The sequence below is a fragment of the Oreochromis niloticus genome, linkage group LG2 (genome assembly GCF_001858045.2).
Source record: "Oreochromis niloticus isolate F11D_XX linkage group LG2, O_niloticus_UMD_NMBU, whole genome shotgun sequence".
In the NCBI taxonomy this organism is placed as follows: domain Eukaryota; kingdom Metazoa; phylum Chordata; class Actinopteri; order Cichliformes; family Cichlidae; genus Oreochromis; species Oreochromis niloticus.
In genome coordinates this window covers 30,930,867-30,950,142 of record NC_031966.2, presented here as the reverse complement: position 1 = coordinate 30,950,142, position 19,276 = coordinate 30,930,867, and the positions used below count along the sequence as shown (strand labels likewise).

Below are 19,276 nucleotides of genomic sequence, written 5' to 3'. Positions count from 1 at the left end.
CAACATAACAGTATTTGGAAAAATACATAGAAAACATTAAAACAGAGTTCAGAGGATCCTTTATACCAAATCGTACAATAACCTATTAACTGAGGTAAAGTACACACAGTATTACAGTATGCCAGTTGTGACTATAATAAAGGCTAAGCAGTTTAGTAGTTAATCATGCTTTTTAATAAGGTGCCTACAAACATTTGTCAAAATGTTTCTATACCCCACATTTGACAACTTCATATATTAAAACATTTGTCTGTCTTCCTGAGTCATTTAGGCCAACACATTTTGGTCTTCCTTTCTTAATAAACCATTAAAATAACATTAAAGCATAAATAAAACACAGGTAAGAAACAAAAACAAAGCTAGATACACAGACACGAACAAACGACTGCAGATGCTCTTTATCGTGTCGATGTGTCTGCGGTGGGGAGCATTTTTCCTTTCAGTCAAGTAAACACGGCAATTCAGCCTTTTTTTACTGTCTAGCTACCACTTTTGCTCGACTACATGAGAACTGCAGACTGAAGGCACCTTAACATCAGTACTCCAACTTTACAAAACAGCATGACATGCCTCTGTGATCATGGTGACATTTTTTTTCTTTATTTTTTGAAACATTTTCAATGAAAGCAGCAGCAAGGCTTAAGCAACATGTGGACCGAAGGTGCCGTTTCTAACAGCTACAAAATTAGAGTCCCAGCAATTTCCAATGGATGGCAGTTGAGAGCTGCAATAGCCTTTGACCCTTCTAATAACAAAAATTGACACTTTAGTGCATCTCTTACAAACACAACTTCTCACACTCACTCATTCTCTCTCACACACTCCACACACACACACACACACACACACACACACACACGTGGATAAACGGCTACAACTATGTACAGCTTATGCTTTTCTCTGTGAAGCTGTGGAACACAAACTACAGCTTTGTAACCAGACGAATATTTACACATCAAAATAGTGGTTATGGTGAAAATGGTGACTCCTGGGTGGTGTGGACCTGCTGGAAGTTACTTCCTCCCATACATTCTCTCTATGTGATGGAGATAGTGGTTCTTCAGCTCTTTCCTCTTCAACTTGAACGCATCTGTGACTAGCCCGGTTTCAGGCGTCCACGGCTCTGGACTCAGATGCACCTTCACTGGAATCTCAAATCGCTGGAGTTTAACTACAAGGAAGGAAAGTGATGTTCAGGCACGTTTGGACAAAGTATGGATGAAAGCAAAACTTGCATAGCTTCTATTATCACAATGCTGTGAAAAGACATAATGGACTCTTACTGTTAGTGGCGACCTCCTTGATCGCCTTCAGGACCTCGCTTTCCATTTCAGGATTAGTGCAGATCTCCTCCCATGTTCCCTCTATGCCCCTCTGTTTGGCCAGTTCTGTGAGCTTTTTCTGATTGGGAACCACGAAGCTGATCACATAGTTCTGATCACTGCAAGGGCACACAATTTAAAAAACAAAAAAAAGTTTAGAAACGGTTCAACATTACGTCGCATGCCCATCACTGAACAACTACAGACGAAAGAATTAATTCAAGTTGCAGCTGTAATCACTTCAGTCTTATTAGGTGCCAAATTTAATTGTTCCGATATCGGCTGAAGTCGAAGTGAGCCCTACATTTGGCGATTCAGTCGTCATTAAAACACTTAAACGTCAATTGGAGTTCTCATGTCAGCCAGAGTGCAGGTGACACATCTGAAGTGGGAAGAATTTCGTGACGGTTTGAGTGTTCAAACTGAAAGCTGTCAGTTCAAGTGTGTAGGCGCTAAAGCCTGTCAGGTAATTATGTATGAACAGTAACAATTTGATTTTATTGGAGCTTTGAGAAGAACTGAGACTGGAAATGATTTAAAGTGTAGGCATGAAGGTATAATAAGCACAGGAAAAAAACAAAAGGGAAAGAATGACTGCATGAGCGGTGTTGACTGATGTGGAATGATAAAAGGAGAAAAGAATTCAAGGAGTGGAGCTGTGATACAAGCAAGTGCTGGCAACGTTGAGAAATACTGCTACTGCTGGGACATCCTGAGTAACCGTGTCTGTGTAATATTATGCAATATACCATGTTTAAACAGTTATGACAACATGTCAGTACTGCTGTAGCTAAACCGGGTGCCCCTTTTCAGAAGCGGAACTAAACCTGCCTGCATAATTGTAACAGAACACATGTTGAACAGACTGGACTGAATTTAGGTTGAAAAACATTTTCCTGCACATTATGTTTATATTAAGACCCCAGAAATAAACACTTGCTTAACTCTATATTTGGTCAGGAAAACAAACAAACAAACAAAAACAAACACAACACCTACCCAATGAATTAAACCTTAGCTTGCTGGATGACCTACACGAGCTGCTCAGCCATGCAGACCCACACCATGAAGCTCCCCGTGCACAGTGTTTATGCTGATGTTTGAAACTCCGCAGTTATTGAATCAGCAGATCGTTGGTGACTTTGTAAAACCCTGCTCTGCAACTTTACATGCTCTGAGTTGGTGTGGTTCTAATAATACGTTTATAGTCAACTGTAGAATATCTAGTAGGGAAGAAATGTCCCACACCAACTTTGTCCTATTAAAGCACCACACTCAAATTCAGTGAGCTCTTTACAATGACCCATTCTTTCACAGATCTTTGCAAAGGCAGATCGCATGACTAGGTGCTTGATTGTATATGCATTTGGCTAAGAACCGAAAACAATGATTGCAAGGTGTGGCCCAATTCTTTTGTCCATATACTGCATTTATTAAACTAATGATAAAAATGTGTCAGTCACTTTTCAAACGGAGATCATCATCTCAAATCCCAAGTGTGAGATAAGTGAAGGAGCAGTTGTATAGATATGCACTCATGTATAGTACAGACAGAAACAGCCTGTAGCTGCTGGATATACCATACGTACAGTAAACAGTTCATGGAAATGTCATCTGGGTTGTTTACTAGTACCTTTATCTTCTATTTCCCGGTTCATTTGCATCGACTGATAAGAAACCCTGACCCTGAATAACATTTCCTGTAATTCTAACTTTATGCAAGTAACTCATGAATTAATATTTGTTTGTACCCGTCGTATGCAAATCTGTGTCAGTGTTTATTAGCACAAAACTTCAGCTGACTTAACATGCAATGTAATATACTGAAATAGTCCTGACATTAATCTGTGACTGATCGCTATAACGTAATTTTCTCAAAATTACCAAAGTCAAACGTGAAGAGTGAAAAAGATGTTTCAAGAAGCACTCGTGTTCTTAGGTTTGGAGTAAAAACAGATGCCTGCAGCAGTTGAATATGATGTTTGAACTGTAAACAGCTTATGGAAAGGTCACCATCTGCAAATTCATTTAGCTGTTTCCCCATATCGTTTATAATCTGCCATTATACTCGTTGATCCAGATGTAAATCATATATTAGGATATGGAAAAACTTTGCCTCTAAATTGCATCTCCTATCGTTTTAACTTTCCCTGAATAAATAAAAAAAAAACAGTAGGTCACTCACCTGTTTGCATAAGCACAGATGTTGTCTATAAGAGGGCAGTTTTTCAGAGCAGATTCCACTTTACCGAGAGACACGTACTCTCCAGCCTGCAGTTTCACCAAATCTTTCTTGCGGTCTTGATAAGAAAAAGTAAATGATAAATGGACTGATTTTTATATAGCACTTTTTAAAAAAACAAAAACAAAACCACACTCTACTTAAGCACTCAAAGGGCTTTATACAACATGTCATTCACAGTAGCATCCCACCCCCACCCAGAAAAAGAAATATACACACCAACAATTTGTAGACAGCCATCTGGGTAAACCTCTCCTACATCTCCGGTGCAGAACCATCTCTGACCATTTTCATCCACGAAGAAGTCCTGATTGTTGCCTTCGCTCCTGTAGTAGCCCATGGTTACATTGGGGCCACCGATCAAGATCTCCCCTCTTGGATTTGGCTTGTCTTTACTGGTGTAGCCACCTGGGTGAAAATAAAAACACATGATTACGCTGCAATGGAAAGATACTTTCCATTCTGCACAAGCGTGTCCCGGCATGTTTCCCCCCCAAACATACCTTCAGCCCAGTCCCTGAGTCTAATCTCACAGCAAATCAGAGGAGCTCCAACACGACCAGTGCTGATGTCTTCAACTGTAAAATGAAAAACATTTCTTAAGAACAGTCATTTAAACATCATCTACAATTTAGGCCCATCTGCTTCTATACTGAGGTATTTGTTTATCCTGTGTGACTATTGGCCAGGCTCACTACAGAAATGACTGCTTCCAGTCAGCAAATCACTAGGGAACTGAGGCACTTTAGTTAATCCATCTTAAAATAAAACTAAGTCAGGATTTGTTTCTTTTAAATTAAATAATGCCTAAATTTGAACTCATCAGTCATTTTTTTGGGCACTCAAAATGTTATCTTACCCTCTGTGATAGTGCCTGCTCCACAGGTCTCAGTGAGGCCATAGCCCTGGCCCACTGGACAGCAGAAACACACATTCATAAATCTCTGAGTGGCCGGGGACAGGGGGGCTCCTCCAGACAGCATCATCCTCACTCGCCCACCCAGCAGTTTCTTTACTTTCCGGAACAACAACCTGCAAAGAGAGATCATGCAGTGTTTTGATTTTAAGTTAAACAACCCAATCACGTTTTAGTGCAAGGGTCACAGGAAAGCATAGGAGGTTTCTTACGCATTGCAGAGCGGTGCGTCATAGCCCCTCCTGATCTGCTCCAGTTTATAATTGTAGCCCAGTGTAAACAGCATCTTCTGAACGAAACCCATTTCCTGCACTTTGCTCATCACGTTCTTGTTGATGCGATCCATGATTTCCTTTTTGGACCAAACATATAGGATTTATTTAGACACCAGTTGGCAAACAAAATAAAATAATGAAGCAAGACACAAACAGGATAAATAAAAAACAAAGTTCTTACTGGCACAGCTGCCATCAGTGTGGGCCTGAGCACAGAGCAGTCTCCTTTACTTCCCTTCTTTATCCTGGTAGACTAAAGAGGAGAAGGAAAAAAAGATTGAAATAATTATTCAACATTTGTAATGCAGCTCCTCCTCAATCTGCCCTGCTTCCCACTGATGTGGCTATTGTGGCCAGAGACTACAGAATCTAATCGACAAAGGCAAGATCAAGTCACACTGGTTTGTGAACAAACTCATGCCTCAAGTTTTAATAAAACCAGACATTATTAAAGTGTTTCTTATCATTTCCAATTGATTTGTTGCGCAGTTAGCAAAACTTCCAGTGGGCTAAGTTAGCCATTTCCTTTCAGTAAGATTAAAAAATAAATATAAAAAGCTGTCTTTTTGGAGAGCTACTGTTCGCCATGATAAACATGATTCACATCTGGTTTTGTGAACTCTCGTTTCCTCAAATCTTTACAATGTAGATAAAGTGTGGACAGGTGCCACGGCACAGAGTCACAATGACCACTTAAACTGTGAAACAACAGGTTGAAATAAGCCAGAATTTTCATCTAAATATTAACAGCAACACCACTAAGAGTCAATTAAAATAAAGACTACAGTGACAGAAACAACCTGGCGTCGGAGCTGCTTACCTGGTCTGACAGCGTCTGTGGGGACGAATAGCCAATCCGACAACCATATGTGACACAGGAGATTTCAGCTGTCATTTCCAGAACATGAGCCAGGGGCAGATAGGCTATGTAGGTATCATTAGGCCTGCCACAGTAGAGTGAGAGAAAGTCTAGGTTAGGACCAACGATTAGTTGACGTTTTCAGTTCCTCTTTCCAATGTTACACTGAGGATCTTTGACTGTACTTCCTTAGTTCCAATTTGAAATAAACTTTCTTTTTTTCTTAGATTTCTTCACATCTCCAAGTAGCCTTACTAAAATCCTACAAATCAGCCATTGCTGCAACTCACCCGAGCCCAGGGATGCGTTCACACTGGCCTGTCATTCCTGCAATTAGGTTACTGTGGACAATGACCACTCCTTTGGGTCTGCCTGTGGAACCGCTGGTGTACATCACAACAGCCAGATCGGATGGCTGGGGCTCAACAATTGCCCTAGCCACTGTAGAACAAAGGAAAGCGTTACTGTCTTGTACTGTGCCTGAAATAGGACAAAAAGCACAACCAGAGTGAGTCAGAAATACACACCATTCTCCGGCTGCCTGCCCATCTCTCGTACGGACTGCATGCTGCGGATGGAAAGCCCTGCTGGGTAGCCTTCTGTGTTCATTTTCTTGTCATCCACATAGATCACATGCTTCAGGTTGGGGATCTGTGGCAGTACAGTCTATGCAGAAAAAGCAAAGAGTAAAAATGTTACAGGATGCCCAAGTACAAGATTTCCTTCTATAAATAACATTAAAGAAAAGGCATAGTCCTTTTGGGATTTTCTTTGTAACATAAAGCCGGTAAATGCATCATCTTCTTTTTTTAAAATTGCTTTAACAAATCAATTCTGTGTTCCTTATTTCATCCATGAAGCTGTGGACAAAAATATTATTCTGGGTTTTCCAAACTTTAATGTTAACAATTTGCTACATCTTAAATTATAATCATGTGATGATAATTGAGGCTGGTTAGATGGTAAACAAAGACATCTCATGAGAATAATCATATCACTGCTTCTCTTGTTCTTAGGAGTGGTGGTTGGACCATGTGCTGTAAAGGATTAACTCACTTTCAGCTTAGTCTCAAGGAGCTCCACGCTGGTGACCAAATGTGAAACATCCGTCTCATTCAGTCCGAAAGCAATTGCATCCTCCCCCAGTGTTGCGTAGAACGTCACCACTGCAATAATAATATTTTTTTTAAAAGGATTTCAGTGAGTGAGAGCATTAAATTATGAAACACTTAACACAGCATTCACGCTATCTGACCCCAAAATCTTGGATTGAACGCGCTGAGATATACTTACGTGGGAAATTGCGCCTAAAGCATGCCTGAGCAGTGATCATCCACTCTGCTCTGGTTTCACAGAAGATCGCAATAGTGCTTTTGGGTTGCTGCCCCAAAGCCGCCAATCCACTGCCAAACTCATTGACTATGGAGTCGAGCTCATTGTAGGATAACCATTTGTACTCCCCTAGGATCACCTAAAAGGGGAAAGGGTCACATAAATAACACCGAACATCTCTGATCACTTAAGCATCTGTCAACAGAGCAGTAAACTGAGCAACCTTACCTTTTTAAAAACTTTGCCGCTGGGCTGAGTCTCGTTCTCTTCGCTCAGAATCTCTCGGGTTCCTAGACAGTCAGCTTCGCCGAAACGCTGCACAGCATGCTTAAACAGCTTATCGAGTGTGTCCTTGCCTGGGAAGTCTTCCCTGGCCAGGGAATCAAATTGGTCCACGGAGCGGTATGGTCCCTCGGCACAACCTGATTTGGAACGGGCTTTTATCCTCTTGGACAGAGCTTTTCTTTGGCCAGCTCCGGTGAGGTAGTACCAAGGCAGGAATGATACTATTGAGTACAGCCATATGATAAGGTGGATTGGAAAAAGGAGGATAGATTGGAGGACAGAGTCTGACTGAAGACCCATGCTTTTCTCTGGAAGGGAGCTGAGCAGCAGGTTATCAGAAAGGTGTCGAGCTTGCTGGTCCCAAAGATGTTTGAGGTGCGTCAGGAGAATTGTGTTGGACGGGAAGAGAGAAAAAAGCTCTTAAACTCTTAAGAGTCCCACAGTTGTAGTATGTAAATATTTGGTCCACAAAATGCTTAAGCTAAAGTTGAGACAGAAAAGAAAAACAAACAAAAAACACAATCAATTGATACAGTTCATTAATCAGCTGCCTGTGAGATCACTTAAATGACTCAAGTTAGATGTCAAAAGCAAGAGAGAGTTGATTTTCACCCAAATATCTATCGCATGCCAAGAGATGTCACAAAAGGGAAGTTGGGTGGTTAACCAAGTTCGCCTGGCGGTTGACTTCTTGCTTAAAGGAAATGACAGAACTCTGACAAAACACTAGATTGAAAATAAAAAGTGAACCATTAACCATCAGTATCTCAGGCTTATCTAAACCCTTCCACCACTGTGCTACCTCTTCTTTACAGACAGGAAGACTGCACTACACATGGCAAGTATCCACAGCCTCACCACCTCCTCGCTGCGTACCAAACCGCCTCTGTATGTCTGAAAGCTTTCAGTGCTCAGCTCGTTATAATGTCCTCTGTTGCACTCAAACACCTGCCTGCTTTTAAACAACAGGTTAACTGAAAGGTCATGGAGGGATGAAGTAGTGCGGAGATGTGGTCACACTGACCAGACTGGCTACTGTCCAATGAGGATCGTGCTGCAGACAACCAATGACAATACTCTTTAGGCTCACCCCACTTGGTGGTCAGGGAAGGGTCACTATAGAGCAAGCTCAGCTTGCTGATATCCTTAGAGTGCAGAGGCGGTAAAGTAGTTAAAACAAACTGCGTCTCATAATTGCAAAATGTAGTCAATATCCACATGTTTGCTCTGTGGCTGAACCCGTTTAGCACGTGACAAAGTAATTGTAGCCTACGGCAGTCAGCTATTATGTGGAAAGTTGCTTTATGGCACAAGACAGACACCGGTTACCTGTAAATAAAAGAACAGTGTGTACTTGGCTACATTAAGACATTTATGCAAAAAGAAGGTCAAACCACGTAACTGGCTTTCCCAATCCTGAAAGCTTACACACTTCATCGTGAGTCACATTTCAGTGAATCATATCCTCCGTGTACGTCACATCTGTCCATACATCTTAAAGAATGATAGTACACCCACACATGAATCAAAGCGGCGGAGATAGAAATATTTATATGTCAGGATCTTTTTCTGGGCTCTTACTTGTGGAAATAAAAATACCCTGAAAACATTCCTGTGTGATGACAGGACGTGGTGATGGTGATGATGATGGAAAAGCCATGGTTCACTAGCTTAAAACACTAGTTTTTCTCTCTCTCTTGGGTGGAATTGAATAAAAGTAAATTAAAATCATTTTACACGGGAATACGGGAGTGAGTGGTTCGATGCAAATCTCCTCACACGTCTATATCTAGTTGTAAGTGATAACACGTTATCTAACGGTAAAAGCCCAACACTGCATATCCGTTTAGGGCAGATATTGCTAACAAAAGCGACAGTTTAATACCGGGAAATGCTAAAGTTGTAGCCGGGGTCTGCGGTTTCCACTTGTAACACGTTACCCTAAAACACCATGAAAAGCAATACGAGCTGTAATTAAAATTAAAGCGACTTTCTCGCCCCCTTTACATAATTGGTCTGCTTCAAAATAAGGCGAGCTGGGAAGCAAATCTGACCTCCTTATCTAGCAGTGAAACGACAATGGGTCAGGAGCGGCATGGCAGACGAAATGACGACAAAAGCCGCCGCACGTTGCTGGCACGGCGAGTCTCACTGGCAAGTTGATTAACGTTAGCTGCTGTCGCTTAAACCCGCTCAATATTAGCAGCACACATTAACTAACGGATAAAGGCTCTAATGAGATTACAGCAGTCAGATAGAGAGTGATACCCTGCTGTATTGGCAGACTGGCAGCATTCTTACCTTCAGCTGAAGAAAGCCCGGTCAGCCGTGTGCCGCTCTTTAGCAAATGACCGAAAGTTACCTTTTGTCGGGACCTAGAAACCCGGAACCACTACGTCATCTGATTCCATATTTCTCGACCAATGAGCAGCCAAAGCGGATTTGCGCTCTTTTATGCTACGTCCGCTTAAAAACAAAAAGAAAAAAAGAAAAAGAAAAAGGTAACAGGAAGTCAGTAATGCGTATGTTCTCTGGCTCTGTTACAGCACCTGTATTTTTCTTTCATCATGTAATGGTTATGTGTGTATTTTTCCGAAGTTTACATCCAAACAAAAGCAAAATAATAATAATAATAATAATAATAATAATAATAATAAAGTTACCGTACTTGCACTCTTATCTAATATATTTTGCAGATAGATCTGATAATTGAAATCAGATCATTTGTTTACATATTATGCAGCTTACATAAATCCAGTTGAGATCTGATAATTTATGTTTATATATAATGGAACTCACATAACCTCGTATAATATTAGACTGAAACCTGGTTTTTACATTTATGAATCTGCTTTGATGTGTGCCTGATTTGGTATTTATTAATGTCACTGAAAATTCTACAAGCACCATTCCCCCTTGTAAATAGATCGATGGATAAATAGGTACGTAAATACAGCACAGACTGATTGCTGATTACTGGACTATGGAGTCCTTAGCCTGAACAAGATTATTTAAAATCATGTATCAGTAGCGAGTTTACCTATGAAACATGGAATAGATCCAGAAAAGCTCAAAACTGTAGGAGTTGGAGAAGTAAATCCAAGAAAAACAATGAAAGCACAACGGCATATCACTCTGTGATGTAAAAAAAAAAAAAAAAAAAAACAAAGAGAGAGAGAGAGAGAGAGAGAGAGAGAGAGAAAGAGAAAACTCTTTTAAAGCAAATAAACATCCCATCACTGAGGCACAAGTCAGCTGTGGAAACAAGGGATGTTGGATTTTTATTTATTTTTTTCAAATTCAGTGCATGAGAGCACTCATCCACAATAACAATACAACAACTTAGGTAAGATTCATCATCTTTATCACCACATTCTATTGTAAAATCACTGAGTTGACAAAATGACTCCCTACAGTACTGTGCAAAAGTTTCCGGCAACCCATGATAAATAGGCAGCTTCCTTGTATTTTGTTAGGGAAACTGGAAATGGGTGCAGCTATTTATTGAAACAAGTGCACATGTGGAAATATGAAGTCAATCTTGGCTACATGCAAAATCAGTATACACACATACATGGTAATAGAGCCTATGAATTGAAAGCAGAGATTGTATTTTAAGCTTTAAAGTCAATATTTGACATAATCACCAAAACTCTCTTAGTCAGATTTCTTGACATTTCTTTAAGTAGTCTTCAGGAATAGTTCCCCAGGCTTTTTGAAAGAAGTTCAAAGTTCTTCTTTGGATGTTGACTGCATTTTGTTCTGTTCTATATAAAGATGATCCCACACTGCTTCAATAATGTTGAAGTCAGAGCTCTGGGGAGGCCAATCCATGTCTGATATTGTTCATTGTGTGTTTTTCTATCCAGATAAGATTTTACTGCATTGGCAGTGTGTTTGGGATCATTGTCATGCTGAGCAATGAAACTGTTGCCAATCAAATGTTTTTCAGATGGTATTTCATGATGGATCGAAATGTGATGGTACTTTTCTGAAGTGATCATTCCACCCCAAGAAGAGTGCCTGACATGTAGCCCAAAACCATCATAGAGCTTCCACCATGCTTTACAAATGGCTTGAGATACTTATTGTTGTACCACCCTCCTGCCCTCCTCTGTACATAGGGACAACAATTTGAACCAAAACTTTCACATTTGGAAACAGACCTGTTGTCATTGATTTTCAGCCTACTCCTTGTATAATTTGGGATATTATAGCAGTCAGACGTTGCACACGGATCCCACAGGCTTGATTTATTTTTATTTTTTTCCATCAAGGACATGACTTTCAGGTACTGCTCACCTGCTGTAGTCTTTTTTTTTTTTTTTTTTCTGTTGGAGCCTACCACTTCTTCTTTTGTCCTCTGCATTTCCAGTTTCCTCAGATTTTCTAAGGTCAACATATGCAAGGTTTTCAGCTAATAGCTGTTTGAGAATGACCTTACTGGTCCAAAACATATTTGTTAAACTGTGTTAACTTTGATGCTCTATGCTTAGATAAGTTATAGGTCAGTGTTGAGTGTCTTAACAAACAAAAATTATTCATTTGAAAATGGTCAGATACACAAATTGGACTGAAAATGACTGAAAAAGCAGACAATGTCTAAAGAAAAATGTGACAAAAATCCTTCAGAAAACCTGAAGAACTATTTTTTAAAACTACTTTAAAAAATTGTCTAACTCTTTGTAATTTTACATATAAGATATACTTTTGTGTTTGACTCTTTTGTTCCTCCAAGCCACAGGTGTCAAACTCTAGTCTTCGAGGGCCAGTATCCTGTAACTTTTACATGTGTCCCTGCTGCAACACACCTGAATAAACTTAGTAGGTCATTAGGGAGACTATAGAACTTGACTGCATGCTGAGGTAGCAATTCAGCCATTTGATTCATGTTACAGCAGCTAATGAATGAATGAACATGGTGCAATAAAAGTATTTTTAAAAGTACATTTTTCCAAACACTTAAAATTTATTTAAATTTACTTGAGTAGGATTAGTGGTTGCCACCTCAGCATGCAGTCAAGACCTATAGTGTCTTGCTAATGACCTACTAATGTTATTCAGGTGTGTTGGAGCAGGGACACATGTAAAAGATTCAGGATACTGGCCCTCAAGGACTGGAGTTTGACACCTCTGCGTCTAAGCAGTTGCACCAATGAGAATGCACCACGTTCCTGCTTGTAGTTCCTTGCGAAGGCTTTGGAAATGATACTTCCAAAACACCATTCAACCAGAACGTTAGAGCATACATGAGTCAGGCTGTTTCCACAACCGCTCAGCTGTCGGGGGCTACAAATATGATGTAAACAGAAGATTCTGAGCAATCCTCCCTTATGATAAGGTCTGGAAATCATGAGCTGCACCTTTCTGTAGTATTTCGCAAGAATGAATGAAAAAACGTACTGGAAAGCGCATATACCTTGGAGGTTTATGCAAACCATAATCTTGTCATTCCTGTTCTCCTTGGTACCTGGAATAGAGGGATGTGTTATGCAAACATGAGTTCCATGTGTGTAACCAATGAATCATAGAATGCTAACACATGCTAACCTAATAGTTAGCACGTGTTGTCAGGGAAGTTTGTGTAATGTTAATTCACAAACTCAAAGTCAGTTAATGAGTTTATTGTCGGATCACTGACACCACACAAAGCCCCAGTTTCTTTGTGACAAAAACCTTAAAGTAACAAGTGCCCAGAGATAAACTGGTTCAGGCCATCCTCTGCAGGTCACAGATGAAAGCTGGATTTCAAAGGCGTAACAATCTCCGTAGCTTTTCCTTTAAACATTCAAACAAAATCTCTAAAAGTGATTTCATCAAATTGCTGCTAGGGTCACTTCATTAATGTGGTCAAATTAATTTGACATCCTAAAATTATTCTGAAGTTAAACCTGATTCCTAGGATGTTTATTTTAAGCATCAATGCAATACTGGAGTAGCGCTAAAAAATTTTTCAGTTAAAACACCCAGACCAGTCATTGAAAAGTTCCACACACATTTAATATGAACAAATTGTTCATGTTAATGTCGCCCTCAAGTGGTCAGTGAAGTAGCAGATGGGGTTAATGAGGTTCAGCTGCTTTGGTGTTAATGAAATTAAGAGCAGCAACAATGACACAAACCAGACTTAATGAAATTAAGAGCAGCAACAATGACACAAACCAGACTTAATGAAATTAAGAGCAGCAACAATGACACAAACCAGACCTGGACCCTACAAAGGTCGCACAGATAGGCCAACTCCTCCAGTGCAGCTCATCAATAAATATCATTGGTATGTCTCCTAGCACAGACTCAAGAGCGTGGAGGAGATCCCAGGAAACAGGCAGTTACTATAAGAAAGATTTTTTTTTTTTATTTAAAAAGTGTTCTTTGTGTTAACGTCAATGTCGCCCTCAAGTGGCTGAAAAGTAGGAGAAAATGTTTTAAAACAAAATAAAACCAAAAGGAAAGTCAATCTGTCAAATAAAACTACAAACAAATAGGTTACTTTAAAGGAGTCCTGATTAAACCGATTTAATGCCAACTTTAATTCTCTCTTTTGTGTACATATTCTATTGGAAATACAGGTTTATTTATGCATCTGTTTATGACTAACTGGCCAAAGGCTAGAAATTTCCAGACCAATGGGAAATCTGTTTTGCTTCTCTATTTGCTCAGTTAATCCACTCCACGAGAATCTTTATTATTCATAAATGTAATAAAATAAAACGCAAGCAACACAAGTGGGTAAATAGACAAATGTATAACTATATGCATCTAATGTATCTCCCAATTACAGAAAAAGTAAATCGCGTAACCCTTATTGATACTTACTGCTGGGATTGATCAGAGCTCTGCTGATTCGTGCTAGACGTGCACACTTTGTTCCAAAACACTGAAACGGGTAAATATATCTCCACATAAACCTATAAATAATATAGGACATGTTTGGGTAAATGAAATGTTGGAGAGTAATAATGCATTTCCTGGTTAAAGGAAACTTAAAACAGAGATGACTGTAACCCGTATAGACGGTGCTGCTGTTATTGATCAGAGATCTGGAGGTGCCACGTGAGAGACGTGCACACAGTGTCTCTACTCCAAACATGAAGGCATGGTACTAACACACTGACACACATGTAGGGGGCAGTGTTGCCAAGTGATTGACAACCACGAGGTGGATGCGTGGTTTGTGAACCAGATGAGCCCTGTCCAGGTATTCTCGCGGGAACTCGTGTTATTTCTATCCAGTATATGGCTATTTTAAGACCATTCGTTTACAAAGAGAAACTAACGCCATTCATTGGTAATAATACAATTCCCACTATTTCCCCCATGGGGTAAACTGACAGCGATAGAGTGTGGGATAAATCGCTCTTTTTACTCATTGTCACCGCCCTCGCGGACTGTCGTTTGGGGATAAACATTCGTACCCAATACACGTTGTCCCACGTGCCTGATAGCTACTGCACAAAAACATGACGGCTGGCTGCTGCAGACTCGGGTACCACAAATGCAGAGCGTAGCAGCGTTTAGAAGCTGGTTGTCGTGACAGACCTTAAAACTTTGAGTTTGCTTTAACTCTTAGTTTGCAGGTGAAGCTTGTAAAACTTTACGGTATCTTACGTAGTTTTGGCCGTGAGGAAAGCTGTGGGGAAACTTGTATTTACGAGTTTCGGGGCTAAAGAAACAAAGAAAGTCGCTGGCACTTTTTAAAGCAGTAGTCAGGCCAGAATTAGCATGTCGGTCGACGCAAATCAGGTTAAAAGCCGTCCTATCCCCACCAGGGTGCTCACCCTGAAGGACTGGTCCCAGCTACCAGACTGTTACAGCCAAACACCCGGGGGTACCCTGTTCTCCACCACGCCTGGAGGTAAGAAAACTGCACTGTGTTGTGTTTTTGTGTGTTCTCAATTAATGTTTTCAGGACTGAACGGGCAGAAAAAGGGAAAAACCCTCCAAAAGTTCGACTTTTGCTGGAAACGAATGGCTTGTACCTACGTCCAAACAGTCACGCATCATCTCTCGCGATAGGTTGCACGCGACAACAGCCGATAAAGTGTCTGATGTAATATTGGTTTCCCCTAACGTCAATAAAAACAGCCCTCGCACTTGCTCGAGACCAAAAAGTGGACAAAGATGGGGCCCCTGCCTCGTTTGTAGATTGAGTGCATGCTCATAGCAGGCCACAGCCCCGTATGTTCACGAGTGTGTTTTACCTGCATCGAGTTGGTTAATACTTTAACGTCGGTGTTTGTTTGTTTTTTTTTATACATGTATAACTACATACCTATTGGGTTCTTAGTTGGACTTGTATTGGTAAGGCTTGTAACAACAATGCCCAATGTGACAAACGCAAACACGGTGGTCTGATCAGTGACTTGTTGCAGCGTCAAACTTGCTGATTGTTGTCTCAAACACAACACGCCCAGTCTTAACTCGTGACTTTTGGGGTGTATGTGTCTCGCTGCCAGAAATGCAGAGTGATTGGCCTTCGCAGTGGTGGAGGAGCGGGAGGCCGTCCTATCCCTGCTCCTCTCTGTTCTGCATTTGAGGAACAGTAGAGAACATTCTGTACGTTTTGAAGGGGGAGGGGGTGAAATGTGTAATGCATGGTGGAGTGTAAACATTTCAAGAAAAAGGCCTAAAAATGGATGCCAAAGGACATGTGATAGGATGTTGTTACTGAGTTTTGACTTGAGTTACACTTTGTATAGTGACACATTAAATTATACACACCCTATCGGGGTCAGAGCTTGTGTTGCTGACCCCCTTTTTCACATGTAGCTGCACGGCACAGTCGCTGCTTTCACTATAGGTTGCATTCCAGCCCCCTTCCCCTGCCCCATTTCCCTTTGCTTTGCTTCCCTTTGTCTAGGATGAATTGCCCGCAAGTCTGTTATTCAACGTGTTTTTCCTTGTAGATGGTGCAAACTCCATTTTAAAAGAAAAATAAGTACTTTTAGGTTCATTCATAAGCATTTAATGTCTGCTGCGTATGTAACCGCTTTTACTGAGTCAAAATATGAAACATGTGGGTTTAATCTGAAAGCATCTTGCTTCAAAGTGAGAATGTTTTGTGGTTTGATTTCTTAGAATTCCTAGAATTACTGTGACGGCTCTAAACACTCCCCATTGTGTGCGCACAACACTTTCCTCTCTTAAATCCCCTCCAATACAGAATAATATTGTCCAACTCTCCAGATGTGCAACTTGGATCACTGTAAAGGGGCTTGAGTTATAACTAGGCTGCAGTTTGAGCTTGCAGAAGTCCAGCCTTTGTTCTGTTGTTTGACTCTTTGTTTTGATTTTACCCCCCCCCCCAAAAAAAACAACAACATAGGTACCCGCATCATCTATGACAGGAAGTTCCTCTTGGATTGTCGAAATTCTCCTCTTGCTCGGACCCCCCCATGCTGTCTTCCCCAGATCCCAGGGGTAACTATACCAGCCACACACTCTACGGGGAAGTTACAGGATCTCAAAGAGGAGGAAGAAGAGGAAGAGAAAGACATTGCAGGTAAATGTCTTGTCTTCTGTCTTGTACATATAAGATTCATTTATGTCATCACAACTTGTAATGTAGAATTTTACTTGGTACATATTGAGTCTCCTGAAAGTCCAGAATCCTTATTCTTCCCTTTATCTGTGAGAATGATGTCAGCCAACACAACTTTATCAATCTGAACACTCTGGATAAACAGTGTGAGGAAAACAAAAGCTTTGCATGTGACTGAGGTGTGCAAAACAAATAGAGTTCAATAATTTGTTTTGCAATGTGCACTATGGACAGAAGACAGAAAGTTGTGTGAGATGATCATATGTTAAGGATATCGTTTTCTAGGCCAGGAGAATAAAACAACTCTAGAAATGAGCATTTAAACGAGTGTTAAGCCTGAGCTTGTGACTCACTGGGATTACTTGTACAAACACAGCCAAAGATTCAGATAATGAGGTCAGTGTTTAATGTGAGTGTCTGCCACTGTAACAAGATGAGGAAAAGCATCATACGTCCACTTTCTTTTTTTTAGTTTAATGTCTTTTGGTAAACAACTTGACTTTTTTTGTTGTTGTTTTGTTTTTGTTTTTATTGATTTCCGATTAGAATATTGTGACTTGCTAGAGATAAAGTCCCTTATTTTGGCAACAAATCCTCTAGTGGGGCTTATTGTGACCAAAGGTTGGGTTCACAGATTAGTCATTTGTTATTGAGTGAAGTACATGCAGCTATCAATCTGCCCTCCTCCATTCCTCCTGTCAAACTAAAGACCATGAGGATTACACGTGACCCCTGCCCACTTGTCTCCTTGTTTGTGTTGGTAAAAACACCCAAGACGTGCCGTGGGTCTTGTTTTTATGTTCTACGTCCTTGGTTTGTCCGTGTGTTTTCGCCCCCTTGATGGTTTCCTTTGCAGTGATAAGAGCTAGTTGGTTCTCTTCACCATTGTCGGTTAAGGTGTGGCTGCAACCACACAAATAAGTTGATGGCAGATTGTCAAATCTCACCATTTTTAATCTCAACTGTTTTGTTTTGTGCTTCTTTTTTCCCAACAGATGACAACCAGTTTGAGATGGACATCTGAGCCGCAGTATTACCTCCTGTGGAGATATTTGTTAAAATGCCTCCAAGGTCATCACTGACCATAACACATTACAAATGAAGCTTTTTCACTTTTTTTTTTTTTTTTTTTTTTTTTTTTTTTTTTAAACATAAAAGCTTTTGTCAGGAATTAAAGAATGAAAGCATGAAAGTAGGGTGCTTTTAACCCTACAAGTGTTTATTGTACTAAATGGGTTGTTTGGTTGCTGATTCACTTCAGAACTGTAGCAGGATTTAAAAAAAAAAAAAAAAAAAAAAAAATCCATTTTGATTTCACTTTTTAAAATCTTTGTAAATAAGAAACTTGTACTATGTTGCTTTTTTTTTTTTTTTTTTTTTTTAAAGTTGAGGGACTATAAGATGAGTATACCAAGACATATGAAGTTGGTATTTTCAATGCATGCATCAGTTATGTTTTTTTTCCCGCCCCTAAAAAGAAAGGTTAACTTTCTTTGGTTGGTAGACGGGTGTCACCTAACATTGTGGGGGTGACTGCTGAAATTCAGGTCCTACTTTGTTTTGTATTGAGGAAGTGATGGAATGTGAAGAAATTCAAATAAAGGCTGTGAAAACTGTCTTTGCTTTGTCTTTGCTCATGTTTTAGCTTTTAAGCTGTACACTAAGTTAAGAGGCCTTTACAGTCTTTATGTTAAACTTGTACCATTTCCAGTAAAGTATGTATTTCTCCAAAGAGAACTGGTCTACGAGGGTTTTAAGTGTTAATGTATTTTTATGGCCCCAAAGGGACGGCTCGTAAAGTTTGATAACGTGTACTCTGAGCAAAGTACAAGTCTATGTTGTGAGGTTTTCTCGGGGCTCAGAATGGACTTCAAGTGGGAGGAGCCTGTAAGTATGTGCTGCCTTATGCCACAGAAATCTACTATAGCCAGTGTAGCTAAGACAATGACCCTATTACACCTTGTAAGAAAAAAGCATGTTGCCATGCAAAATGGATATTAGGCAGTTAGTATGTTGCATGAATGTGTGTGTGTGTGTGAATGGGTGGATGACTGGTTGCGTAAAGCGCTTTGGGGTCCTTAGGGACTAGTAAAGCGCTATACAAATACAGGCCATTTACCATTTACCATTGCATTACTTGTGTACTGATATTTTTGTATTCTTAAAAGGGAAATCCACGTGTGGATAGAAGCTGAATTTTGCTGATCTATGTGAACAGGGCCAGACTGAATATGATTTTTCTAGGCGAAGGAGGTGGGAAATTAAAAGGAAAAAAATAAAATAAAAATCAGTCCTTCCAGTCAGAAGGTTTTGTGGATTAATCCCCAGCTATTCTAATCTGCATGCTGAAGTATCATTGTCCAAGATGCATTTATCAGTGTGTGTGTGGGAAAGATAAATGTGGGTGAGGTTGGGTGAATGAAACTTAGAAAGCATTTTGAGTGTTCAGCTTGAGTAGACAGGTGCTATCTAGGCACCAGTCCATTTTCACTGAAATTCACTTT

General features: G+C 40.2%; 2 protein-coding genes across 5 annotated transcripts; one reads left to right on the top strand and one right to left on the bottom strand.

Annotated features, from left to right (window-relative positions):
• Positions 1 to 117: 117 nt before the first annotated feature.
• acsl4a (acyl-CoA synthetase long chain family member 4a) lies at positions 118 to 9,681 on the bottom strand. Of its 4 annotated transcripts, none has more exons than XM_013271757.3 (15): positions 9,533 to 9,681; positions 7,175 to 7,712; positions 6,908 to 7,085; positions 6,671 to 6,780; positions 6,142 to 6,280; positions 5,905 to 6,055; positions 5,576 to 5,699; positions 4,937 to 5,008; positions 4,693 to 4,832; positions 4,424 to 4,596; positions 4,068 to 4,142; positions 3,784 to 3,972; positions 3,508 to 3,622; positions 1,284 to 1,441; positions 118 to 1,171 (listed from the first exon to the last, which is right to left on the bottom strand). In XM_013271757.3, exons 2-15 carry the CDS (start codon positions 7,529 to 7,531, stop codon positions 1,014 to 1,016), a joined length of 2,139 nt encoding a protein of 712 aa, XP_013127211.1. In that variant the 5' UTR covers positions 7,532 to 7,712; positions 9,533 to 9,681; the 3' UTR covers positions 118 to 1,013. The 4 variants fall into 4 exon arrangements, with proteins under 4 accessions (XP_013127211.1, XP_025753701.1, XP_025753702.1 ...); XM_025897916.1 differs by having other exon boundaries at positions 7,175 to 7,585; positions 9,533 to 9,668; XM_025897917.1 differs by lacking the exon at positions 9,533 to 9,681 and adding an exon at positions 9,500 to 9,524 and having other exon boundaries at positions 7,175 to 7,585.
• A 4,992-nt stretch (positions 9,682 to 14,673) lies between these two features.
• eif4ebp3l (eukaryotic translation initiation factor 4E binding protein 3, like) lies at positions 14,674 to 18,390 on the top strand. The gene is made up of 3 exons (XM_003445820.5): positions 14,674 to 15,086; positions 16,557 to 16,733; positions 17,768 to 18,390. Exons 1-3 carry the CDS (start codon positions 14,954 to 14,956, stop codon positions 17,794 to 17,796), a joined length of 339 nt encoding a protein of 112 aa, XP_003445868.1. The 5' UTR covers positions 14,674 to 14,953; the 3' UTR covers positions 17,797 to 18,390.
• Positions 18,391 to 19,276: the final 886 nt, after the last annotated feature.

Coding starts and splice junctions, on each gene's coding strand:
- eif4ebp3l (XM_003445820.5), top strand. CDS start 14,954: ATGTCGGTCGACGCAAATCAGGTTAAAAGCCGTCCTATCCCCACCAGG. Junction 15,087..16,556: donor GTTCTCCACCACGCCTGGAG/GTAAGAAAACTG, acceptor ACAACAACATAG/GTACCCGCATCATCTATGAC. Junction 16,734..17,767: donor GGAAGAGAAAGACATTGCAG/GTAAATGTCTTG, acceptor TTTTCCCAACAG/ATGACAACCAGTTTGAGATG.
- acsl4a (XM_013271757.3), bottom strand. CDS start 7,531: ATGGGTCTTCAGTCAGACTCTGTCCTCCAATCTATCCTCCTTTTTCCA. Junction 5,700..5,904: donor GAACGCATCCCTGGGCTCGG/GTGAGTTGCAGC, acceptor CTACTGTGGCAG/GCCTAATGATACCTACATAG. Junction 1,172..1,283: donor CAAGGAGGTCGCCACTAACA/GTAAGAGTCCAT, acceptor CCTTCCTTGTAG/TTAAACTCCAGCGATTTGAG.